This window comes from Ranitomeya variabilis, chromosome 2 (genome assembly GCF_051348905.1).
Source record: "Ranitomeya variabilis isolate aRanVar5 chromosome 2, aRanVar5.hap1, whole genome shotgun sequence".
NCBI lineage: Eukaryota > Metazoa > Chordata > Amphibia > Anura > Dendrobatidae > Ranitomeya > Ranitomeya variabilis.
In genome coordinates, this window is record NC_135233.1 from 357,215,903 (window position 1) to 357,243,339 (window position 27,437).

A 27,437-nucleotide genomic window follows, 5' to 3' on the forward strand; every position below is an offset into this window, starting at 1 on the left:
ACATAGTGTTAGGGATAGTGGAACGCACCAAATAATATAAAGGAAGATATAAGGTGCGTTCGCAGCCCGGGGTCCACCGTGCAGAGATATTACCTGCTGCTCAGTAATGGCGGACAGTATATGGCAGTATAATGAGAACACACACGGGTTAACGTCCCCTGGTATGTATGGAGACGTATCCTGTTGGGTCACAGAGCCGCTATACCCTTGAACGAATGCCAGTGTTCAGTCACAGAACTCTACCCCAAGGACACAGGGTTAGAGAGAGTCCCTCTAGACCCACTGGCGCAAGACGCCGCACCTGCGGTGCCATGGAAAAACTATAATAAATTGAGTGCACTGGCGTACACCACTAACCTCCCTAACTAGGGACCGAAAAACACACTAGTTGCACACGGCGCTGCACTGGCGAACGCTGCTAATGACGCTGTAGGAAATGTGCTCTGTGCTGGATGGCACTTAACTGATGCTAGTCAGCTCCAATCACCCATACTCAAACAACAACGCTAGGGAAGGGGTTCAATGAAAAGCTTTCACCAAAATATACATGCATCCATACACACCATATTTTGAGGTTATACTAGCGCATGGCCAAGTGGCCATGTGCACCTTTTATAGTCACAGCCTTCCTGCAACTTCCTAGTGGTCCAATCAGAGCCGCTTGAGGACCTGGGCATGTGACCCTCAACCTCCAATGAGAAGTTGTCCCCCGGGCATGTCAGTAGGCAAAAAGCAGGACTTAGTCCCAGGAACGTCTGCTCGCCGCTGACTAATGCTGGTTACAATAGCTGGACCTGGGACGGCAGTAGTAATCAGATGCACAGTATCAGCCTGAGTCAGACTCTGGGACCAACGTCTCTGCTGAGCAGGCTCCTCTGTGGCTGGGGAAGAATGGGAGACCGCAGAGGACATGGTTCGAGATTCCCCCTGTGCAGCAGTGGGAACTCGACACCTAACACATAGTCCTGGGGTGAAGAGCAGTGAGTATTCCAGCCGCTGTCCTCTGCTTACAAGCAGCACATGACATCACTGCCATGTGCTGCTTGCAAGCATAAATCAGCTTCTGTCACCGGAACAAGATGGAGCGCAGGGACAGTAGGTAGAATGGTTTAATTTTTTATTGTTTTTTGATGGGGGTCATGCATAGAAGGATAGTGATGAGGAGCCATGCATACCAGGATAGGGATGAGGAGCCATGCAGACCAGGATTGGGATGAGGAGCCATGCAGACCAGGATGGGGATGAGGAGCCATGCAGACCAGGATGGGGATGAAGTGCCATGCATACTAGGATGCGGATGAGGAGCCATGCAGACCAGGATGGGGATGAGGAGCCATGCAGACCAGGATGGGGATGAAGTGCCATGCATACTAGGATGCGGATGAGGAGCCATGCAGACCAGGATGGGGATGAAGTGCCATGCATACTAGGATGCGGATGAGGAGGCCATGCAGATCAGGATGGGGATTAGGAGCCATGCATACCAGGATAGGGATGAGGGAGCCATGCATGCAAGGATAGAGATGAGGAATACAAGGATATGGATGAAGAGCCATGCATACCAGGATAGAGATGAGGAGATAATGTATACCTGGCTTATACTCGAGCCAATAAGTTTTCCCTTTTTTTTGTGGTAATATTAGGCGCCTCAGTATATACTCGGATGAGCTTATACTCAAGTATATACGGTACTCTATTTTCAGACTCGTGTTTGCCCTTCCTCAGTGCAAAGCAAGGGATCTCATTTGGCTACATACAAATAGAGTATCTGGTTTTGATTTTATCCTAAGACATAAAGCAATGTTAGTTTTCTTTACTTTTTGGATTGCTCTTTCCAGTAGGTGGCACTAGAGTTCTAGTCCTCTTCCTCTTTGAAGAGGTAATTTGCGCATTGAACACATCACTATGATGCACAAAGGCTTCTTTTACACACTCGTAGCCAATAAATGTACAGTAGTTATCACCAGCCCATCCTTCATACTGAGGTTTAAAAATAGAAAGATAGCTGTGTATATTATTGTAACAATTGACAGATTAAACCTGTCATTCAATGGTAAAATGACCAAAAATGCGGAAGACAACCTTACAATATGTGCTAAAGTAGCGAATTCCAGAGTATGGGAGACAAATGGGAGAATTTTATGATCATACAGGAGCAAATCAAAGAAGGAGATCTTGTGAGGACATGAGAGAAATCTAGCACAAGAGTAGAAAAATTTCTACACAGAGATACTGTAGCATGCACAACAATATTTCATAATGCAACTTTTAATATTTATTTTTCTTGTATAACAAACCAGTAAATTATTGCAATTGTTAACCAATAAAGAAAAAAGTTTCCCAAGAACTCTTCAGTCATCTGGGGATCACAATCATCTGGTACGTCCTTGGTATTGCCCCATTTTTATTTGGTTCTGGGGTGATCTCAATATCCTCCAGGGCTACTACTGGTTTCAGGTGGAAATTCTGTAATATATTTGTCAGAAACAGAAATAATTCCATCCGTGCCAGACCTTCTCCAATGCAACTTCTTTTGCCTGTGGAAAAAGGTTAACAAAAAATGATAACTGGACAATCCAACATTTTTGTAATAAACTAATACAAAACAAGATGACAACTTTGATAAGTCCAGGACACCACATTAATAATTGGTGTTGCAAAGAGTGAAACTTGTAATGAGTTTTATCACCTTGGAGCCTGAGGCAAAAGCAGTGCATGATAAAACAGTCAACTGCCCCAACTGCATTCCAAGGCTTTAACTCTCTTTTTTGGTCAAAGAAAAGTAAAGTTTATACATGTTTTGAAAATTGTGTGGTATTGAGAAGAGACAATGACTGAACATTGCATTGAAAAGTATTCGGTTTATCAAAACGACAAACTTCTAAAGTTGATCATCATGGTTTCACTACCGTGTCCTGTACATCACTGCCTCACCCTTTTCTCTATGCACATTATTTCTCGTTCATCATTACCATTTTTCAGATGTCTCATCTTTTAGTGCCAGTGACTAATAGCTAATGCTATAATGGCTAATCTAGGTCTAAAAGTATCTTTAGGCAGGTGCAGATGAGCGTACAGTCTCTTATCCAATAGAATCGGACTGATCATGCAAATTACACTCTGATCAAACTCTAATCAGAGTTTCATCATAGTATGATCCAATTATCTCAGAAGAGAAGATGGAGAAAAATAAATTTTCCATCTTCTTCATTCTGTGAGTCCGTGGAAATCGAACTGTACTCAAATGTCAACCGATGTCTCACAAGCAGTCATTGACTTGCATGGCCAAGTGCGAGCCAAATATCAGATCAAGCTCGGGCATGCAGCTATTTTTTTCTTTGAGAGTCTCTGTCCAAGGTACAAATTGTGATTCCATGCAAATATGCTCATCTGCATGAGCAAAGGCCATTTAGTTGACATTAGGCAAAGTAGGCAAAGAGGAGGCCACTCTTAATTGGATCCCATAAACAGTTACAATGCCTAATACTCTTTTTGTTACCCCATTGAGCTCCAACCATGACAATCACATAGAGCAGCCACTGACCGACTACATAAATTCCTTTTAGAACAGTACACAGGGACTAAAAAAGGCAAGTTATGTAAGGATCATGGCCAACCACCATGTGACAACTTTGGATGTGACTTTTATAGCTACTTTTTACTCTACCGCAAACCAATGCCGTTTTTAGAAAACATAAGATTTCAGTGCAGATTTCATAACTGAATTTAACAATAAAGTGCAAAATCTGCCATCTATGTGGGCGACACCTAATACTTGTCCCCATTCTGGCTAAATGTGATGTTACGATGTATGATGCTTTGACAGAATCAATGATCCCACTTGATGCTTCCATAAAACCATCAGTGAACAACTCGTGATGAGCGAGTGTACTCCTTGCTCTGGTTTTCCCGAGCATGGTCGGGTGGTCTCAGAGTATTTCTAACTGCTCGGAGATTTGGTTTTTGCTGACACAGCTGCATGATTTATGGCTGCTAGCCAGCCTGAGTACATGTGGGGGTTGCCTGGTTGCTAGGGAATCCCCACACGTATTCAAGCTGTCTATAAGCTGTAAATCATTCAGCTATGACAAAGAAAACTAAATCTCCGAGCAGTTACAAATACTCGGAGGTCACCCAAGCATGCTCGGGAAAACCCGAGCCACAAATACACTCGCTCTTCACTATTAACAACCATTGTGATACACTGCTGACATCCCACCTCTTTAATTGAAAAGATCAATCCATATTGTTACTAAATTGTGCCTGGGAAATATTTGTGGAAGTAAGGAAACATTTGACATTTTAATTAATGTGGCAAAACCATTACCTAATGAGAAAGGCACAAACGCTTCATTCTTCTGGAAGCTGCCATTATCATTCAGAAAGTTTGTGGGATCAAATTGTTTTGGATTCTTAAAATATTTTGGATCCTTCAAGACTGACGTCAGCGCTGGAAAAATGACAATATCCTGTAAAGATGAAAACCAGAACATGAACTTCACCTAAAAAAAAACAAAACAGAACACTGGACAGCATCATGAACCTTTAGAATCTTATAGGGTTTCTTGAAACATGATTTTATTTTTCTTTTATGTAATTATCACTTTGGTTTATGGTTTACTTTCTTTGACATCAATAAAACCTTTATCTTTTTGGAATTATGTTTAAATGACAAGTCCATCTTTGGGACTCCTATAAAAAAAATGATGGGACATGCCACCACAGTACCACCCAGCTTTATAGTTCTCTCACTTCTGACCTTGGGAATGTGGAACCCTCGAAATGTTGTGTCTTGACTGGATGCATGTGGAAGTCCCAATGGTGTGATGTCTGCGAACCTCTGAATTTCATGTATAACGGCATCTGTATAAGGCATCTTGACTCGATCGTCTACTGAAGGACATTGATTCCGGCCAATCACCTGATCCATCTCCTCCTGAATCTTACCTATGTCAATACACATTGGAATTCATGGTTTTTAGAGGGTAACAAAAATATAAAGTTCCTCCATTACCTTTTATTGTTATATTATATGCATTATTGTGTAGACACATCAAATTTTATTGTATAGAAATGGCTAGGTGTCACCAGAAAGGTGGTCATCGTGGGTTGTTCACATCAACATTGCTCTAGTTTGGTTCTACCAGGAACTACCATTTCCTGGATTAACCAATATAGGATTCAGTGCTCCATTGTGCTAAAGTCTGCAGGTATTAAACAATTATTCCTGTTTATTGGAGGGAATTATTGCCCACTAGGACATTTGGAGACAATTCGTACTTGGATTCCATGTTTTCTCTGGAAAAAAAAATCATATTATTCAAGTCTGAAAGAAGCATTGTTACAAAATCCATTCAGTTTTTCTATTCCATAAGTGGAGGTCACTTTTTGACTAAAATAATGGTCTCTTGCAACGATATGAGAGGATTGGATCAGTTTATATCCTAAACTATGGGACTGTAGGCAATAAAATTTAGGGGCCATTTTATGTTTTTGATAAAACACTTTTATAAATATGCGCTTGATTAATTCTCAGCTTTGGACAATTCCTACGTGTTACGCAGGGATCACACGGTCGTAGATTCTCTCATGCGAGAGAATTGGGCCGATTATTCTTATGTCACTCAGATCAAACTCCATTGGAGATTGATCCGAGTGTGATCCGATTCCCTTGCATTTGAGAATCGCAGCACAGGTGCAGAGAATACGAAGGACTTAATTTCTCCCTCTTTTCCATTGTCGATGACAACCGAGTGCAGTCCAATGTTTCATACGCACCCGTAGACTTGAATGGGTGCACATGATCTGATCATCAGAGCCACATGCAGCATCCTGCAATTCTCTCATGCTGAAAATTTCTCCATCCTCTCCATTCTGTTGGTCCATGTAAATTGAACTATAATCAGAAGCCATGCGAGTGTAGTCCAATGTTTTCCACATAATTATTGACTTTCAGGGCCGAGAGCGATCCAAATATAGCTTCAAACTTGGGTATGCTGCAATTTTTTTCCTTGGACATGCAATAACATGGTGTCGAGTGCTATTTGGCAAAACAATAGATATCACTTTTCTTATTATTATGGTAATCTGCACGAACCCTTTGAAGGATCCATTGAATATAAACTAATCATGAAGTGCCGTCCTGCTGGGACCAATGGTCCAGTGTTTAATTTTCCAGAAGCATATCCAAAGTGAAAATGTGGCCTTACAAAATGGCCATTCCCATCAATGGGTAGCCTTTGTAGAGCAGAATAGGACAGGTCTTACATTACGAGAGATTCTCTCATTAGGTGCTCTACTCTATGGCTAAAAGATGCAAGGGAGATCCTAAAGGGAACTCTTCTTGTTTGCTCCTAAATAGAGTTTATGAAGATAGGTTTTGGAAAGTTGACAAACCTCTGCAACGACATCCATGTCTATAGTTACATTTAAGTTGAACCATAGTGTTGAAACCTCCTAAGCTCTCCCTTTATGAAATCTGAGATCATCATAAAATAAATCATCTCGCTTCAGATTAGAGGATCATTTCCTTTTGAAAGACTATTCTAATTATGAAAATGTGGCTGTTTTCTTCCAAAAACAACAATGTGCTTGTCCACATTTTGTGTCTGGTATTGCAGCTCAGTCCCATTCACTTTTACCAAGCTGAGCTGCAAAACAAGATATAACCAAAGAACAGGTGTGCCACGCTCTTTTTGTTGGAAAGCAACCATGTTTGTATAATCCTTGACAGCCCTTTTAGGTTTTACCAACCTTCTGATAAGAAAAGGGAAGCACTTACTTTCCACGTCTGGATATTTGAGCAGGTAGAGTAAACCATTCTTCAGGGTTGTGCTTGTCGTTTCTGTGCCAGCGAAAAAGAGGTCCAAGACTGTGCCAAATAAATTATCAAAGTGGAATTCAGTTTTTGGATTGCTCTTCTCCTGCAAAGTCACAAGAGTAATTGTAAGTGTTTGTCGTAGACAGATTGTTTGGTTTATTTTGTGATGAGCTATGCATTATCTATTTGTTTTCCCAAAATAAATTAAAGCCATCACCTTTACCTGCTCGATCACAGTCTATTGACCTGTTTCTAAGCCCCGAACTACACCTGCATAAGTAAAAAAAATATCTGAAAAACTTCTGGCATAGGGCACGGTCCAATCCAATGAATGTCTTTTTTCGGCAACTCCTCAATTCCTGCACCTGTTGTCCTCATGGCTTGGTTGATGTGGAAGATGGGTCCTACGTCAATCACAGATAGTCTTGAATCTTGCATGCTCTATACTCTGTCATAGTAAGGACAGATCAAAGTCCTGTACTGCACATGTGCTGGCACTACTTCACTTCTGGGTCAATAGGTACCAGCACAAGCACATAGAATCTTGCCCTGCGCTTAGTATGGCAGAGCATACAGTGCCTGCGCAGACTGGTGCCTCAACTGTGCAGGTACATGATTTATTGTAATCTGTGGATAGCACAGGATGCATCATCCACATCAATGAAACCAGGAGAATGTCAGTTGCAGGGATTGAGGAGGCGCGAAAAATGAAAAAAAGAAGACACCCTTCGGCCTGGACCACACCCTATGCAAGAAGTATATAAGGTATTTTTTGGCACATGCAGGGGGAATTCGAGGCTTAGAAACAGGTCAATGGACTGTGGTAACAGTGTAGATAAAGGTGGTGTATTTTGTTTATACTTTGAAAACCTGAAGACTGTTTCCCTTTAATACATCACCTCCTCCATCTTTATTAGGAAGCAGTCAATGAAATCCCGAGGACAATTTGGGTCAAGTGTCACTTTGTGATTTTCCAAAGATTCTGCAATAAAGTCTTTCAGTTTCTCCAGATTTGTAAATATCTTCTGGTGGGGTCCGGGAATAAAGCTGAGGGTCTTGGGAAAGATATTGAGAAGCTGAAAAAAAAGAATGCAATAATTGATAATTTTGCATCCCCTTCTATATTAGGGCAGGTTCACCAAAGACTTAGAGTTACGTAAAATGTTAACTTACAATTCCCCAAGTGGAAGACATAAGTAAGGTTATTTCTTTTAGTAAAGTAAGAAGGGTCCTAAATTTTACATCTTCATAGTCAAAACGTTCTCCAAACACAACTGAGCAGATAACATTGGAGACAGCCAAGGTCAGCAGATGCGTGGGGTCAAAGGGGGTGCCTGGAAGGACATGTTCAAATCTGTTAAATCAATTACTGATGTCACCTTTCTCGACTTTGCTCCTGACTCGACATACAATGTGTAAAACGAGATGACTAGCTAAAAAACAACATAAAAACAAAACACATGTTTTTAAAAAAAATCTGGCTATGCTCTGTTCTGTGGCTCACTTCCTTAATTTTGCTGATCAGATGTGGTTCCGTAGATCGGACACCCACTGATGAATAGGCCTTCAATATATTCTGGGAAAACCTCTTTAGGTTAAATGCTCATGAAGCAGATTTTCATGTGGAAAATACATGGTGTAATACAGTACCTGCTAAGTTAATGACATCTTAAAAATCTCATCCACATGTTGTGAAAATGTTCCACATGAATAGACCTGCTGCAATGTATGGATTTTAAGATCTGCAGCATGTCAATTTTATGAACAAAAGTTATTGTGGTCTTCACTCTTGCAATTCATAAATTGAAACTCTCAAATCACAACAAAATCCACATGTTAAACTTGAGGATTTGCTGTGGAAATAATACATTTAATCCATAATGTGTGCATACATCAAGGGTTGGTCTCAAGATGTGTATTCAGCAGCAAATACTTCACAGCCTCCTTCACGTCCTTTATGCTGGGGAAATGCACTCCTGCTTGAGTGACTGTTCTGGTGCAGCAGCTTCGTACTTTTTGCTAAGCTTCTGCTTACTACTGTGACACAGACAGTCTTTGTCAGGGGCTTGTTATGATGTTTCCACTGTTATCATTATATTTGCACATAGATATAGCAGGCCCTTAGCACAAACTTGTGGCTCATGTGAGCAATAAAAAGCAGAACTCCCCCCAGAAATAGCTAAATGTATGGGCTGATGCTTGTGATTTTCAGGACTGATAACAGCAGCTCTGGCTCAGGAGTAGACAGGAAGAGGGAGATAAGCAGTTGTCTAAATGCTGTATAGAAATCAATGGACTGACGAGAGGAGGCTGCGAACTCAAGAGTTAACTCCTGAACCTGCAATGCAGCTACTGCACATACTCAGCCAGGCTCTGTTGCATGATCTTCTTGGCAAGAAGCTGCAAACAATGTAAGATAAGGCTGCTTCCACACTAGCGTCGGTACGGGGCCGTCGCGCTGCATCGGCCCGACGTACCGACGCATACTGTGAAGAAAATGCCCGACGTTGGCAGTGGAAGCAGTCTTAGGACGCTTCCGCTGCTTCATTGTAAGGTTCGGGGAGGAGGGGGCAGAGTTTCGGCCATGCATGTGCGGTCGAAAATGGCGGTCCCGACGCACAAAAAAACGTTACATGTAACGTTTTTTTGTGGCGGCAGTGCGCCAAAACACGACGCAACCGCCGCACGATGGTTGCGATGTGTGGCACTGCGTCGCAATACGTCGGTAATGTTAGTCTATGGGGAAAAAACGCATCCTGCAGACAACTTTGCAGGATGCGTTTTTTCTCCACAATGACGCATTGCGACGTGCAGTGCTCAACCCTAGTGTGAAAGTAACCTAAAAGCTCTCACAGCAGGAGAATGATAGCAAATATAAAAAATAAGTAAACTGCAAACTTCTTATTTTCATCCTGTCTAACTATTTCAATTTTATTATATGAAAATGCATCTTTAATGTTCCAGGTAAAGATACAATATGTAATAAACCATGGGATATACAGTGCTTTATTTATATTATTACATTCAATTATAGCATAATTCTTAATTGCAAAACTGAAATAATGTAAGTCAAACTTCAACGCCTCATCGGCATATCTCCTCCTAAACTTTTTTGACTCACCTTCATTCTTCCCAATCTCTTCCGTTAAGTATCGCGCTTCTTCTTGTATACGTTCTTCAATGCTCCTTTTCCCCATTCCAAAATTTCTCAGGGTAGAAAGAGAAAATCTGCGTAAATGTTTCCATCTTTCACCATTGGTCAATATCACTCCTATGGTTAGAAGACAATAAACAGACTATACTTCTCACTTTCAAGTAACCGCTACAACCATTTAGGGTTGCAACTATTTTGGCATGTTATGTTTCAGTCGGCTTGAGTACAACATTTTGGTGCATATTTTTGGCACAAATTAAGCCAAACCAATAAGTGGCGTTTACTTAGACTAGACATTCTGAAGCAGCACTAAATTTATAAAATGGCATAAACCGCTGTGATAAATCTGGTGCATTTGAAGACTATCTAGTCCATGGGGGATATTATATTAGGACAAATTTTTATGGTGGTTCTGAACCTATAGCTCAATGAAGTAAGGTGCAAAAACTTAAATTTGGAGAATATTTTATTTTGAGCAGCTTGCGCACGAGAAAATGGAATCTATGGTAGCTATAGGTTTCAGCTACAGCATACATCTTTTTTCTGATAGATTAGTTGAAAAAAAGAAAAACAACAACAGCTCATCATTCGTAGCGGCAGAGTTCTTTTTCTTTGCAAGGAAGCCCCATGGTAGCTCAATAACAGGGTTTAAGGGGAAGCCGTTTCACTTTATGGAGAATGCCAGGCTGGTGTAAGGAGACATTTAGGCCTTGCAATGCTCCTCTGAGAATTTAAATAGACTCCTCTGAATGAATATAAAAATATATTTATATTTTTTCTGCTACTTTTATACACACTCATGCACCAAATTGCCTGAGCGCAACCTAACTGAAAGCCATACGTTTTATTTTTCATTTAAGCTTTTTTTTTTTTTTTTTAAATTAAGCCACAATAGGGTGTAATATTTAGCCAAGGTCCATTTGTCTCTATGTAAGATGTCACTCACCATAACCTTTGAAGAGTAGATCTCCAAATTCTGAGGGTCCTCTAAAGCTGAACATATTCCCATTGTCTATCAAAGCTTCTTTCACACAATCATAGCCGATAAGGACCACTGCAGGTGCGCTGGACAGGTAGATGGTGAACACCGGACCATAGGTCTCACTCAGCTGGAAGAGAAAAATATATATATATTTTTTTTAAATATTGAATTTGTCTGCCTGCTAGTGATGAGTGAACATACTCTGATATGATGTTGGAATGCCTGCTGCAGTGCAGTAACACACAACCTCCACCAGGGGGTGCGGGTGAAGGAAAACAGGTATACTCACAGTGAAATCAAAGAGCAGCAGGCAGGAGCCACTAGGTGGTGAAAGAGTAGTCAGACAAAGCCGGATCAGCAACAGAGAGGGAATGAAGTACCAGAGGTCACAGCAACACACGTAGTCAGAAACAAGCCAAAGAAGTCTGAGCCAAACGGGAGCAGGAAAACCAGAAACGCAAGACAGTCAAACAGGTCAGAGAACAAGCTGGGTCAAATACCAAGGGTTCACAATACGGAGAGAGAGTACAACAATGAGCAAAGTAACAGGGGAACACAGGAACCAGACCTAGGTAAGTGGGCAGAGGAGAAATCTAGGTATAACGGGGTGAGCTGCTCAAGCCAGGTACAGAAACTATAACTGACACTGCTTGCAGGTAACAATCGACTGAAATAGCGAGACAGATCCCAAAACAAGGCAAGGAAGATTAACCCCGGCATGACCATCCCGGTGAGAGAATAATTAGAAACAAACCCCAGACTGGATCATTACAGATGTTATCTGAGCATGCTCATGCACTGAGTGCCTTCGGCGTGCTGGAAAAATACGGTCGAGTCTCCACAGCTGTTTGACAGCCCCAATACATGTAATGCAGCCGCGGGGACCCAAACATATTACTCCAGCACGCCAAAGACACTCGGTCAGCACCCAGACTAGAGACTCTCATCTGAGAAAACTGGACCAAATATGCAAATGACACTCTGATCAAATTCTGATTAGCGTTTGAGCATAATGGGATCTGATTTTCTCCGATGAGGAAAAGGTGAAAAATAAATCTCTCCATTGTGCCAGTGCACAGAAAGGCTGTCCGATGAAAAAGAATCGGACATGTGCAAGGATCCAAAGACTAACATTGCTCAGAGTGAAATATGATGTTTTTGTCGGATTGCACTTGGACCAAAGATACGGTCATCTGCAGGAACCCTAAAAATAATTTAACAGCTAATAAATGCTGCTCATGGTTTGGGCACCATGTATCAGGTACTAGCTGTATGTTCTCAGCCAGGTATGTTTGACTTTGAAACACTGCGACGATTCAGAAAAAAGTACCGTATACTTTGAAATTGCTGGTGACTAGTGTTGAGCATTCCGATACCGCAAGTATCGGGTATCGGCCGATACTTAGCGGTATCGGAATTCCGATACCGAGATCCGATACTTTTGTTGTATCGGGAATCGGTATCGGGATCGATATAATGTGTAAAATAAAGAATTAAAATAAAAAATATTGCTATACTCACCTCTCCGACGCAGCCTACACCTTACCGAGGAAACCGGCAGCCTTGTTTGCTTAAAATGCGCGCGTTTACTGCCTTCCGTGACGTCACGGCTTCTGATTGGTCGCGTGCCGCCCATGTGACCACGACGCGACCAATCACAACAAGCCGTGATGTAATTTTCAGGTCCTGAATGCCTAATTCTAGGCATTCAGGACCTGAAAATTACGTCACGTTCCCTTGCTCCGAAACGCGTAGGAATTGGCCCTCTACACTCTCCATAGGCTGTCACGTGAGCTATCACGTGTACGTGACGTCACGGAAGGTCCTGCGGTCAGCAGTGTACCTATCAGCCCAGCCGAGCAGCGTGCAGAGACTGCACAGAGATAACGAGTGCGAGATTTTCTGTTACCGGCCGGGACAGTATCTGCACCTCGTAAATCTAAAAGATTTTGTTGCCAAGCCTGCAAAACAGACTGCATTGACCTTGGATTACATGAACGAACAGAACATCACCAAGACACAGCGGAGAAAGACAACTATATCAGCGGTCGTACCTTTCTGGTTCCTTCATCACCAGGTTATTACACATATGTTTCTATTATATTTATTCGTAGTAGTTTTAATGAGTTTATGAGTCATTGCCCACATATAGAATTGTAAATTGTTTTTGTCTCTGAGATTTCGCTCCGCTGGAGATCCCGCACAGCAGGTCAGGATTGTAATTTCCTTGCTCCGGGGCGACCCTCAGGATTGGGCATTTGCATTGGCACCAGGGGATCCTGCGTTGCTCAATGTGGATGCGTTTTTTTTTGGCCTTGGGGTTGCTTTATGAGGAACCTCATTTAGAGATCCAGGCTGAAAAAGCCTTGATGGCCCTGTCTCAAGGGCAAGATGAAGCTGAAATATACTGCCAAAAATTTCGTAAATGGTCTGTGCTCACTCAGTGGAATGAGTGCGCCCTGGCGGCGAATTTCAGAGAGGGTCTCTCTGATGCCGTAAAAGATGTTATGGTGGGGTTCCCTGTGCCTGCAGGTCTGAATGAGTCCATGACAATGGCTATTCAGATTGATCGGCGTTTGCGGGAGCGCAAACCTGTGCACCATTTGGCGGTGTCTACTGAGAAGGCGCCAGAGAATATGCAATGTGATAGAATTCTGTCCAGAAGCGAACGGCAGAATTTTAGGCGAAAAAATGGGTTATGCTTCTATTGTGGTGATTCAACTCATGTTATATCAGCATGCTCTAAACGTACTAAGAAGGTTGATAAGTCTGTTTCAATTGGCACTTTGCAGTCTAAGTTTATTCTGTCTGTGACCCTGATTTGTTCTCTATCATCTATTACCGCGGACGCCTATGTCGACTCTGGCGCCGCTTTGAGTCTTATGGATTGGTCCTTTGCCAAGCGCTGTGGGTATGATTTAGAGCCTTTGGAAGTTCCTATACCTCTGAAGGGTATTGACTCCACGCCATTGGCTAGTAATAAACCACAATACTGGACACAAGTAACTATGCGTATTAATCCGGACCACCAGGAGATTATTCGCTTTCTCGTGTTGCATAATCTACATGATGTTTTGGTGCTTGGATTGCCATGGCTGCAATCTCATAACCCAGTCCTTGACTGGAAAGCTATGTCTGTGTTAAGCTGGGGATGTCAGGGGGCTCATGGGGACGTTCCTTTGGTTTCCATTTCGTCATCTATTCCCTCTGAGATTCCTGAATTTTTATCTGATTATCGTGACATTTTTGAGGAGCCTAAGCTTGGTTCACTACCTCCGCACAGAGATTGCGATTGTACCATAGATTTGATTCCGGGCAGTAAATTCCCTAAGGGTCGTTTATTTAATCTATCTGTGCCTGAACATGCTGCTATGCGTGAATATATTAAGGAGTCCTTGGAAAAGGGACATATCCGTCCTTCATCATCTCCCTTAGGAGCCGTTTTTTTCTTTGTATCTAAAAAAGATGGCTCTTTGAGGCCGTGTATTGATTATCGGCTTTTGAATAAAATCACGGTTAAATATCAGTATCCTTTGCCACTACTGACTGATTTGTTTGCTCGAATAAAGGAGGCTAAGTGGTTCTCTAAGATCGATCTCCGTGGGGCGTATAATTTAGTGCGAATTAAGCAGGGGGATGAGTGGAAAACCGCATTTAATACGCCCGAGGGCCACTTTGAGTATTTGGTAATGCCTTTTGGTCTTTCAAATGCCCCTTCAGTCTTTCAGTCCTTTATGCATGACATTTTCCGTGAATATTTGGATAAATTTATGATTGTGTATCTTGATGATATTTTGATTTTTTCGGATGACTGGGACTCTCATGTCCAACAGGTCAGGAGGGTTTTTCAGGTTTTGCGGTCTAATTCCTTGTGTGTGAAGGGTTCTAAGTGTGCTTTTGGGGTTCAAAAGATCTCTTTTTTGGGGTACATTTTTTCCCCCTCTTCCATTGAGATGGATCCTGTCAAGGTTCAGGCTATTTGTGATTGGACGCAACCCTCTTCTCTTAAAAGCCTTCAGAAATTTTTGGGCTTTGCTAATTTTTATCGTCGATTTATAACTGGTTTTTCTGATGTTGCTAAACCGTTGACTGATTTGACCAAAAAGGGTGCTGATGTTGCTGATTGGTCCCCTGCTGCTGTGGAGGCCTTTCGGGAGCTTAAGCGCCGCTTTTCTTCCGCCCCTGTGTTGCGTCAGCCTGATGTTGCTCTTCCTTTTCAGGTTGAGGTCGACGCTTCTGAGATCGGAGCTGGGGCGGTTTTGTCGCAGAAAAGTTCCGACTGCTCCGTGATGAGACCTTGTGCGTTCTTTTCTCGTAAATTTTCGCCCGCCGAGCGAAATTATGATATTGGTAATCGGGAGCTCTTGGCTATGAAGTGGGCTTTTGAGGAGTGGCGTCATTGGCTTGAGGGGGCTAGACATCAGGTGGTGGTATTGACCGACCACAAGAATTTGATTTATCTTGAGTCTGCCAGGCGCCTGAATCCTAGACAGGCGCGCTGGTCATTGTTTTTCTCTCGGTTTAATTTTGTGGTTTCTTACCTGCCGGGTTCTAAGAATGTGAAGGCGGATGCCCTTTCTAGGAGTTTTGAGCCTGATTCCCCTGGTAATTCTGAACCTACAGGTATCCTTAAGGAGGGAGTGATATTGTCTGCTGTCTCCCCAGACCTGCGACGGGCCTTGCAGGAGTTTCAGGCGGATAAACCTGATCGTTGCCCGCCTGGTAGACTGTTTGTTCCTGATGATTGGACCAGTAGAGTCATCTCGGAGGTCCATTCTTCCGCATTGGCAGGTCATCCTGGAATCTTTGGTACCAGGGATTTGGTGGCTAGGTCCTTCTGGTGGCCTTCCCTGTCGCGAGATGTGCAAGGTTTTGTGCAGTCTTGTGATGTTTGTGCTCGGGCCAAGCCTTGTTGTTCTCGGGCTAGTGGATTGTTGTTATCCTTGCCTATTCCGAAGAGGCCTTGGACTCACATCTCGATGGATTTTATTTCTGATCTCCCTGTTTCTCAGAAGATGTCTGTCATCTGGGTGGTGTGTGACCGTTTCTCTAAGATGGTCCATTTGGTTCCCTTGCCTAAATTGCCTTCCTCATCAGAGTTGGTTCCTCTGTTTTTTCAGAATGTGGTTCGCTTGCATGGTATTCCGGAGAATATCGTTTCTGACAGGGGGACCCAATTCGTGTCTAGATTTTGGCGGGCGTTCTGTGCCAAGATGGGCATTGATTTATCTTTTTCGTCTGCTTTCCATCCTCAGACTAATGGCCAGACCGAGAGAACTAATCAGACCTTGGAGACTTATTTGAGGTGTTTTGTGTCTGCGGATCAGGATGATTGGGTTGCCTTTTTGCCGTTGGCGGAGTTTGCCCTCAATAATCGGGCTAGTTCTGCCACCTTGGTTTCTCCTTTTTTCTGTAATTCGGGGTTTCATCCTCGTTTTTCTTCCGGTCAGGTGGAGTCTTCGGATTGTCCTGGAGTGGATGCTGTGGTGGAGAGGTTGCATCAGATTTGGGGGCAGGTGGTGGACAATTTGAAGTTGTCCCAGGAGAAGACTCAGCATTTTGCCAACCGCCGTCGTCGTGTTGGTCCTCGTCTTAGTGTTGGGGACTTGGTGTGGTTGTCTTCTCGTTTTGTCCCTATGAGGGTTTCTTCTCCCAAGTTTAAGCCTCGGTTCATCGGCCCGTACAAGATATTGGAGATTCTTAACCCTGTGTCCTTTCGTTTGGACCTTCCTGCATCTTTTTCTATTCATAATGTCTTCCATCGGTCATTATTGCGCAGGTATGAGGTACCGGTTGTACCTTCCGTTGAGCCTCCTGCTCCGGTGTTGGTTGAAGGTGAGTTGGAGTACGTTGTGGAGAAGATCTTGGACTCCCGTGTTTCCAGACGGAAACTTCAGTATCTGGTCAAGTGGAAGGGCTACGGTCAGGAGGATAATTCTTGGGTGACAGCCTCTGATGTTCATGCCTCCGATTTGGTCCATGCTTTTCATAGGGCTCATCCTGATCGCCCTGGTGGTTCTGGTGAGGGTTCGGTGCCCCCTCCTTGAGGGCGGGGTACTGTTGTGATTTTGGTTTTTGGGAATCTCCCCCGGTGGTCAATGGTGGTATGGAACTTGTGTGCTTCACCTTCTCTGTTCACCTGTTTCCATCAGGATGTGGGAGTTTTCTATTTAGCCTTGCTCCTCAGTCATTCCTATGCCGGCCAACAATGTAACCAGAAGCCTTTCAGTTGCATGTTCCTGCTTCTAGACTACTACCAGCTAAGTTGGACTTTAGTCCTTAGTTTGTTTTTGCATTTTTGTTCCAGTTCTCAGTCTTTGTATATTTCTGAGGCTGGAAGCTCTTGTGATCTGAAATTGCCACTCTGGTGTCATGAGTTGATATTAGAGTCTTAAAGTAATTTCAGGATGGTATTTTGAAAGGGTTTTCAGCTGACCGTGAAGTTCCCTTTTCTGTTTTTCTACTATCTAGTAAGCGGACCTCTATTTGCTAAACCTATTTTCATACTACGTATGTCAATTTCCTCTGCATTCACCGACAATATATGTGGGGGGCTACTGTCTGCCTTTGGGGTTAAATTTCTCTAGAGGTAAGCCAGGTCTGTACTTTCCTCTGCTAGGGTTATTTAGTCCTCCGGCTGGCGCTGGGCGTCTAGGGATAAAACGTAGGCACGCTACCCGGCTACTGTTAGTTGTTGCGATAGGTTTAGCTCACGGTCAGCTCGAGTTCCATCTTCCAAGAGCTAGTCTGTATTTATGTTCTCTTGCCATTAGGGAACCATGACACGATACTTTGCCGGTATCGGCCGATACTTTCAAGTATCGGACGGTATCGCTCAACACTACTGGTGACCAAGCTGCATGGGACAGAAGACTAGCCAAAAAGACCGGATCCTGGCCACTTTTCCCTGCCCATTCACCTGGAGTGACAGGTGTGTCCCCATGTCCATGTATAGGGAGAGACCTGCCGGTCACTGGCAACATGATTGGAGAAGCCGCCGTGGATCCGCCCGTCCGACTAGTCTCTTGTTCTTTGCATCTTGGTCCCCAGTGGCTTTTAGGCTGCCATCAAACTAGCAGTTTTTGGTCAGTATTTTACATCAGTATTTGTAAGCCAAAACCAGGAGTGGGTGATAAATGCAGAAGTGGTGCATATGTTTCTATTATACTTTTCCTCTAATTGTTCCACTCCTGGTTTTGGCTTACAAATACTGATGTAAAATACTGACCAAATACTGCTAGTGTGACAGCAGCCTTAAATTATTTTCTCAGAAATGCCACCGTATTTCATTGTCAAAGATACCTAGCTAAGATCATACATCCAGTGCCTGATACCTGCTGCCTGTGGATCGGGAAGCATGTATCAGCTGTCAGGTTCACTTTAAATGCACTACCATATGTTAGGAAAGGTTTACACATATATGTGGCTATGAAAATGACATGTATTATAAGTTTAATCTATGTATATATTTACTTAAAATGCCATATTTGAAAAGAGTAAATGATTGATTGTTTTGATTTCCAGGAGGAGTTCCAGAAGAACACCCCAATGCAGAGTTCTCAGATAGGATACTGAAGAACAGGTGTTTTATAGGGAATAAAAAAGGGAAATTTGACTTGGATTAAACAAAGTATGTATATTTTTGTATTATGAAAAGGTATACAATTTTCAGCTGTTTAGTGTGGGGAAAATAAGAATTTCATACACTGACAATTTTGCAGATTTTCCCACCTACAAAAATGAAGAGGTCTGTAATTTTTATCATAGGTACACTTCAACTGTGAGAGACAGAATCTAAAAGTAAAAACCAGAAAATCACATTATATGATTTTTATTTGAATTATTTATACATCATTCATATTTTTAAGATTTCTGTGTCACAAAAAGCCATGAGACCTCTGGAGAACTAGTGCAGGATGTGCCATTAATGAGGAGAGATTGCCATCTGCTGGTCAGTCGAAATCAAGTGGAACCAAAGTGTTCTGGAAGATTTGCAGGGGGAACCACCTTGTGTGCTGGATTGGATCAGGTGATCCTCTGGAAGGACTTCCCTGATATAAAAGCCCTGCACGCCCAACCATGAGAAGATTTGGTGCCATGGAAGAGTGCAGGGCAGACGTGCTCCAGAGACACCAATGAGACCACCATGACAGGTCTCAGTGGGAAGTTTGAGGCACCCAGGTGCCAGTCACCACCTGGCAAGGTCTGGATCCCCCAGAAGATATTCCCAAGTACAGCTTACACTGGTCACAGTCGGAGTTTGTGCCCTGCACTAGTCAAGCATCCAATGCCAACTACGCCTGTCAAAAGTTGAGGCCCATTCCTCTCTGCCCCGAGCCTGAGAGATTTCTGCCGATGGGAGAGGCGGGCCTGCTATTGTGGAGGAACAGTGCGAGTGAGAAGGGCTGTCACTTCCAGCTATCACCTATGGCACTGGAGGTTGACTGGGATTAGGAGTGCAGATTGGGAGGGGGATGATTGGTGCATGGGAGGCTCAATGGGCTTTAATAGACTACGTCAAGAAAAGACTTATGGCCTATCGGGGAAACCGAGTGACCCCCGCTAGGGCCAGAGCTTTGAGTGAGACCTCAGGTTGTGACTCCCAAGACTGAGTGCACCACCTTTGTGAAAAGGACACTAACGTTAAGTAGTGAAAGACTTTCTTGTTTGTTCTAAACCTGTTCTTATTCTTTCTACTGTTAAATCTTCTAAATCTACTAACACTAATTGTTTAAAAGTTACTGTTGTATAAAAATAGCATCATATCAACCCCTGCCCGTTTCCACCTCGTGAACTCTGCTCGTTGCATCCAGACACCTGCATTACATCTGCTTGGTGTCATTTAAGAGGATGCTCCATTATTTACTTACAGTGTAGGCAAATCTGTCCTGGTCCGTGATGGACACTTAGGAGCACGGCTCATTACATGATATAGATCAGATAGTGGAACTGCAATTGGCAACATTTTTCAGGTCCCATTGATGCCAAATTAACCCCTTAATGATATATGACCTACATGGTCTGTTATATGCTCCTCACACACGGAGCTTGCATCTTTTCCTGCGGATTTACTCAGCCATCATGTGCCTCTAACAGCTGCGGGTGGAGCTAGGCTCCACCCAAGGTGGTTGATCTGTCAAATGCCGCTGCCAGTCTGTGAAAGAATCATTGACAACATGTCGGCAGTGGGGGCATGTCATTCTATGTGCCATTAGGCACATCTATGATGTGATTGCAGGCACCGATGGGCTGTCATGATGGATGAGAGTCTGCTGAAGTCCCTTGTGCCTGTCATGATAGTACTCCTGTGAAAGCCAGCCCATGGCTGGTATTCATAGGAGTCCATTATTTTTCCTCTATACAGCAATAAGGTGACATTGTATGATCGTTTGTCCTATACCTAGCAATCACAGCTTCTGGTTCCCTAAGGGGACTAACAAATACAGTGAAAAGTAAAACAGAAAAAGTTTTGAAAAATATGAAATACATAAAATATAAAAGTTTAAATCAGTCCTTTTTCATCCATTAAAAATTATTCGCTGCATTCGTAAAAGTCTTATCTAATAAAATATAAAATAAACTAAGCTAATCTGTAAACAAGACACTGCTACAACACAAAAAAAAATGTAATAAGGAAGAAATCAAAAGATTGTATCTACCCCTAAATATCAATAAAAATCATTGGCTCAGAGCGCAAAAAGCAAATCCTCACACAGCTTTATTTCCCGAAGATTGAAAAAAAATGTTATGGCTCTTGGAAAATGGCGACACAAGGAATTTTTTTAATGCAAATTTCTGAATTTTTTTCACACTTAAAATCCCGCCAAACCTATGCATGTTCGATATCACTGCACTATTGTACCGGTGAATCATATTGCCAGGTCATGTTTACCATAAAATGAATATTTTTATAATTAAAAAAAAAACAATTGTGAAATTACACTATTTTTTGCCATTTTGCTACACTTGGAATTTTTTCTCCCACTTTCCAATGCATCACATTATTAAACGAATGGAGTCATTCAAAAGTACAACTCATCCCACACAAAACAAACCCTCACACGGCTATATCGACGAAAAAAATGTTATGGCTCTTGGAATAATGGGAGGAAAAAATTAAAGTGTAAAAACAAAAAATCACCCCATTGTAAAGGGCTTAAAAGAATTTTAAAGAAATTGATCAATTACTTACTTGTACAGTTTTTGTAAGGCCAGGGTCACATGATCATGTTCTCCACATCTGAGGAAATTGGTCCAATTATGCTAATCACACTTGGATCAGAGTGTGATCTGATTTTCTCAAAGGCGGTGGAAAAAAAAATTCTCCACTTTCTCTATTATGTCGATCTGTGAAAATTGGACAGCACTTGGATGTCCTATGAGTGCAGACCAATTTTTTTTCCAAGAACTCTTAAGGGATGAATGGGGTGATACCCTTCGATTTTCGGAAGCAATTTGTACATGCTGCAATATTTTTTTTTTTCCTCAGACCGATGGAGAAAAATTGGACATTTGCATGGCCCCATAGAATAACACAAGGACTAGTGACGAGCGAATGTGTTATCCGAGCATGCTCAGGTACTATCTGAGTGCCTTCGGCGTGCTTGAAAAATGATCGAGTCCTCTTGTCAGCATATTTCGCGGCTGTTTCTTAGGCAAGGCGTGGGGACTTGAACATATTTTTCAAGCCCGTCGAAGACGCTCGGTTAGCACCCGAGCATGTTCCTTATCACTAATGAGGATGTGTACTATCCCTTAAAATACGGATAGCACTTGACCGAGTTATGCCGTCGTCTGCACGAGTCCCAACTCACCTTCATCAGAGACTGTGGCATTTCCTTAGTGCTCACATGCAGCATGGTGCCCAGTAAGGGCAGCGGCGGTGGTCCGGGGGGCATATTTTTCCCCTTAAGATTTCTCCTCCATGCGAAGAAATACAGGACGAGGCTGAGCAAGACGGTGAACAGGAGAGTCCCGGATACTCCCAGCTCCATTGTGGTCTGTAATCTGAGCACAGGGAGAGGCACTTATATACAGTATTACAGACAATGTATACAGGAGCACATTATGCAATCTGTGACCTTTAAACTTTCCTGTCCACTGTTCAAGATTTACACTAGGATATCAGCAGACGAGAGATTTACACTGCTCCTTTAAAGGACATGGAAGCGGACATGGAGTGCCGGCAGCAGTACCGGGTATTGAGGCTCAAGTTTCTCGCATTGCACTCGCAAGTGTGACCCCGGCCAAATGATGAATCAGGCAAGAGGTCTGGAAATGTTAAACTCCTCCCTACCGTGGCAAACATAAAAAAAAAAAAATGTACAGATGTATAAAAAAGTGATTTTGAAAAAGACACAAATCGAAAGACGAACTTGCTGCAAACAAAACAAAAAGATGCAAAACACTGAAAACTAAAAAAAATAAAAAATGGGGGTCTTACATTACAATCTCTCCAGCCATCTTTTTTCTCTGCCAGGAACAAAAAGCACTATATTAAATTAAAATTACAAAAAGAAAATGCATGAACAGAAGACTGGTTGCACAGTCTAAATTTTAACAATAGAAATCATTATTAGGCTCTGTTCACAACTTGCTTTTTTGTAGGGTTTTTTTTTATGCTAATTTTCATCTGTGTCTTCCAGTACCAGCAAAGCCTATGAGATTTCAGAAATCTCGTGCACACACTTTGGTTTTATTTTCCTGACTGATTTGGAAGAACTGCTGCGTTTTTGCAAACTGCAACATGTCACTTATTTTCAGCACTTATAAGGCTACTTTCACACTAGCATCGGGCTCGGCCCGTCGCAGTGCGTCGGGCCGAGGTCACCGACGCTAGCGTTCTCTGTGCCGCACAACGGGGGCAGCGGATGCATTTTTCCAGCGCATCCGCTGCCCCATTGTGAGGTGCGGGGAGGTGGGGGCGGAGTTCCGGCCGTGCATGCGCGGTCGGAAAAAGCGGACCGTCGGCAGCAAAAAACGTTATTTTTTGCTCCCGGCGGACCGCTACAACACGGCGCAACCGTCTCACGACGGTTGCGACGTGTGTCAATGCGTCGCAAATGCGTCGCTAATGTTAGTCAATGGGAAAAAAACGCATCCTGCAAGCACTTTTGCAGGATGCGTTTTTTTGCCAAAACGACGCATTGCGACGTATTGAAAAAAACGCTAGTGTGAAAGTGGCCTTAATTGTATTTGCAGCGGGTTTTTTTCACCAACAGGAAACAATGAGTAAGTGAAAAAAATGCAAATATCAGTTTTTAATGCAAAAAGGGAAGTTAAATCAGGCTTGTTGAGGGGTATTATACTTTATCAACATGCACAAGAGACTGCAAAAACTAAGGCTAGGTTCACATTGCGTTAGGGCAATCCGTTTAGCGCTAGCGGATTGGGCTAACGCAATGTTTATTTAGGGGCCGCGTTCAGGGGTCACGTTAACGTCCCCGCTCTCGCAGATCCCCGATCTGCGAGAGCGGGGAACGGACCTCGGGCGCGCCGCGGATGCTGCAAGCAGCGTCCGAGGCGCGTCACAGAAGAACGGCACATCACTAGCGCGAGCCGAAAAAGGCACGCGCTAGTGATGCGCTGCAGGCGAAATTTACATTGCTGTCAATGGGTGCGCTAACGGACCCGTTGCACGGCGTTAATTGCGACATTTTCGCCGTGCAACGCTGTCCCTTAGCGATCACCCACTAACGCAATGTGAACCTAGCCTAAGCAAAGCCTGCTTTTTGAAAGCAGCTAAAATTCGCAAAAACACGTGTGAACATAGCCTTAATAATAAAGGATCAGTGAGCAAGATTTATACCTGTGCTGACGATCAGTGATTACATCATCATTGCATCATTAAACAGAAAAAAGGGAGGAGCGGCAAACACAGATCAATCATTATGTCAACATTTTGTGTGGCATATCACTGCAATAAATGTTGTGCAAAACAATTAATGTGGCATTATATGACAATACGTCAAAAGGATATAGGAATCCAACAAAGTAGAATTCACAATTGTGTTCAAACCCATAAAAAAAAAAAAAACAAGCAAACAAAAAACTTCACATACTCAGTAATAGTTTATTTAAAAAAAGCTCCATGATGAAAAATAATGAAACCCAAAAAGTGATCAAAATGGCCCATGTTTTTGAATGGTATCTTTTATTTAACTCCTTTTTAAGCTCTCTTCTTTAACTCCCTTTTTTTCCCCAGCGCTGGGTGCTGAAGAACGCTCTCATTATTCTCCCCTGCTCTGCCAGCGATCAGTGCTAGCAGGGGACAATATTGAGAATTGTATTCAACTGATAACAGCAACAGCAGGCGGCTGATGGGACAACTACTCCCATCAGCCTACACCTGCTGCCGCTAATAGCAGTGAGAGCAGGCGGCAGCTAATGTGAGTATTCATCAGCCACCACCTGCGCTATAAATAAATAATTTAAAAAGCTATGTGGATTCCCCTGTATTTTTGATAACTACCAAGGGAAAAATTGACAGCTGCAGGCTGCATCCCTTAGCGTTCAGCTTCAGCAAGGCTGGTTATCAAGAATAGAGGGGTCCCCACACTGCTGTTATTTAAAATTATTTAAATAAAACAAGTGCTTATTTTTATTTTTCGGCGTTGACTACACTCGTTGGACTGGGTGCAGGTACTGCGGTGTCTCTGATTCAACTATTTGGGTAAGATTAATTATATGTGAGTTCATGGTTGTGCACCTATTATGAGGTTACTGCTTGTTGAGAAGTTATTTATATCCAGCTACCCATTTTAGTTGAACACTACTATTTACTGCAGACATTTGGTCTATACATATATTATTTTGTATTCATATATATACTGCTTGCCCCTTGCATCCTTTGGATGTTTCCGACGCACATATACATTTTGTCTCCCCCACGTACCTGCTCTTTAATGTGACATTTAAATAAAGCTTATTTTACTTTATATTACATTGGATCTGTTCAGTCACTTTTTCCTTTGATTTTGCTGTTGTTAATAGGCTGGGAAGCTTTATGGCTATTGACCCATTCCTCGGAATATTAACACCAGCCCCCAGCTGTTGGCTTTCCTTCAGCTGGTTAGAAAAATTAATGGGGACCCCATACCATTTTTTAAAATGTATTCATTTATTTATTTAATATGCGCGATACACAAATGGTGGGTGCTGACTACAAGTCTCAACAGCGTAGAGGTCGTGCAGATAGCAGAGAGACCAGGCGACGATGATTAGTGCTGGATTCAGCACCCGGAGTCTGGGAACAGTGCTAACTGCACTGCTTTTCTCATACTCTGGTACGTATCACACTGATGACATACTGATGTCATACGTGTGTCATCAGTGTGCACATATGCGGGACGAATGTTGGCAAAAAATGGACAAATCAACTTGTTTTGCCTATGGACACATGGTCCATGGAAACACGCAGACAGGTGCGCAGACCCATAGATCTGAATGGGTCTACGTGTGTAAGTGTCACCACACGTACTGGAAACACTGATGTGTGAAGGAGGCCTAAGCCTATCTGCTTACAATTAATTTTTGGTAAGTTTTAGACTCGACCGGGAACTGCATATTCGCCCCCTATTGATTTGAATAGAGAGTGAAGGTGCCATATCCAGCTGTCACCATAGAGTTGTTGGAGCTGTGCAGCAGCTGAGAAGTTCCGGCCACTGCTGACAAACAAAACATCTGCTCTGTGGGAATGCCGGGTATCGCAGCCCCCCACAGATCAGACATTGATGACTTATGTTAAAGATCAATGTTAAAGTTCCCCTTTAATGCCTCGGTGTACAGATGTGTCCTACATTTCCCTCGAGAAGCTGGTTGACATCCTCTATTAGAGCTGCAGTGGTGGCCACATTGGTTGTCATCCAACTTTCCCAGTTTACAGTTCTAAACTTTTATTCACTTTTCTTCACACATGTCCAGTTAAATGCTTTCTTCTGTGGTGTTCTTCTCGAGTATCTGCGCTGTCACGAGTGACTTCTACCCAGAAAACCTTTGCACGCTCTCAATAATGCATCCTATAAACACTACTGCCCCTATATACACATCACACCCACATCCCAACTCCACCTCCAGCATGACACACAGTCTGTGAATATTGTGAAAGAGCAAGCAGCGAGTAAAAGGAAAAATAATGGAAATGCAAATACCCATAAAGGGATCATAAAATCAGACACTTATCTGGGATTTTATCTAGACCCGTCGAACACCGCTCAAACATCTAATAGCGTCAATGATTGTGTTCAGTAGCAGATCAAATTTTGGGAGTCAGACAGAAAGATTTCCAAAATAAAAGTAGAGAGGGTGAAGCTCACCTGGATCTCGATCACCCAGGTGTGCGACTGGAGGAGGAATTGTTACCTAGGGGGAGTAAAGTTTTCTCCTGCAAGCTGCAGGCCTTGTAGACTATGTCCTCTCTCTTGGGTTGTCCTCCCCCATCTGATCAGGAAGTAGCACGGTATGCTTTACATACACGCAGGGCCATTCTTCTCCGCTATCTAGGAAACCTATCCAGCAAGCTCACTGTGTAGTCAGCAGGGAAACCGTTCCCTCCTCCCTTCATCACGTCCTCCATATGTTGTTCTTCATCGCATTTTGCTTTATTGCATACTGGATGTATTATATCATTTTCCTCTAAGGTTTTCTTCCCACATTTGTTTTTATGGTGTTGTTTTTTGTTTTTTTACTTCTGTAGTTTTAGATACTTTTTTATTTTTGATACCCAGATGCATCTTTTAAGCTTTTACTTTCTAACGTCACACCTAAAGTATTCTTCGGATAAAAAAATATTAGAGACCCCAAAAAGGAAAAAAAAATGCAAAACAAAGTTTGATGCATCGAATAAAAAAAATATAATAATCAGGGGCTCCAACGAAAATTAGACTAACTTTCTGTGGAGTGCCAAATATATTCCTTTTAGTTAAAAGCTAACACAGTGTTTTTTGCCACAAAAGGAGCAAAAACCATAATAAACAATCAACAAAAATACATTCAATATAAGGCATAGCCATCAGCTTTTTTTTCATTAATTAGTAGTACACATGAAAATAAGAAACCTTTTAATAAATCCTCACGGACTGACCATTTATTCTCAAAATTCTCAATTCCTGGGTAAAATTTGTCTTCGGTAAGCACTATGTCAGATCTTTTGGATCTCCTAAAAGTGAACCCGCAGAACCACAGCAAACCTCGCAAGGATAAGCTGGCCTGGTGGACCACCCCCTTTACAGGGAGCGTTAGGGGCAGGCCCAAGGGAAACTGTTGCCGCAGAAGCTGATACCGGGGAACAGGAAGTAGGAGAGGAAAGACATGGAAGTGGCTAAGGCAGAGACACAGGACAGAGTGGCAGTGACTGAAACACAAAGTGAACTGTATATGGTGGATGCTCAGGACAGACAGGGTGAGGCGGAGACACAGGATGGGCAGGATATGGCGGACAGACAGGATTTGGCGGAAACACAGGACAAGCAGGGTATGGTGGA

At 42.8% G+C, this 27,437-nt stretch overlaps 1 protein-coding gene across 2 annotated transcripts; it reads right to left on the reverse strand.

Moving 5' to 3' along the window:
• Positions 1-2,252: 2,252 nt before the first annotated feature.
• Positions 2,253-26,450, reverse strand: LOC143805891 (cytochrome P450 2G1-like). 2 transcript variants are annotated; one of them, XM_077285637.1, is made up of 10 exons: positions 26,271-26,450; positions 21,771-21,963; positions 10,921-11,083; positions 9,942-10,091; positions 7,994-8,154; positions 7,720-7,896; positions 6,782-6,923; positions 4,760-4,947; positions 4,328-4,469; positions 2,253-2,537 (listed from the first exon to the last, which is right to left on the reverse strand). In XM_077285637.1, the coding sequence occupies exons 2-10, from the start codon at positions 21,948-21,950 to the stop codon at positions 2,356-2,358; spliced, it is 1,485 nt and encodes a 494-aa protein (XP_077141752.1). In that variant the 5' UTR covers positions 21,951-21,963; positions 26,271-26,450; the 3' UTR covers positions 2,253-2,355. The 2 variants fall into 2 exon arrangements, with proteins under 2 accessions (XP_077141752.1, XP_077141753.1); XM_077285638.1 differs by lacking the exon at positions 21,771-21,963 and having other exon boundaries at positions 26,271-26,403.
• Positions 26,451-27,437: the final 987 nt, after the last annotated feature.

Coding starts and splice junctions, on each gene's coding strand:
- LOC143805891 (XM_077285637.1), bottom strand. CDS start 21,950: ATGGAGCTGGGAGTATCCGGGACTCTCCTGTTCACCGTCTTGCTCAGC. Junction 7,897..7,993: donor TGTCTTCCACTTGGGGAATT/GTAAGTTAACAT, acceptor CTTTTTTTTCAG/CTTCTCAATATCTTTCCCAA. Junction 6,924..7,719: donor TCCTAATAAAGATGGAGGAG/GTGATGTATTAA, acceptor GTGACTTTGCAG/GAGAAGAGCAATCCAAAAAC.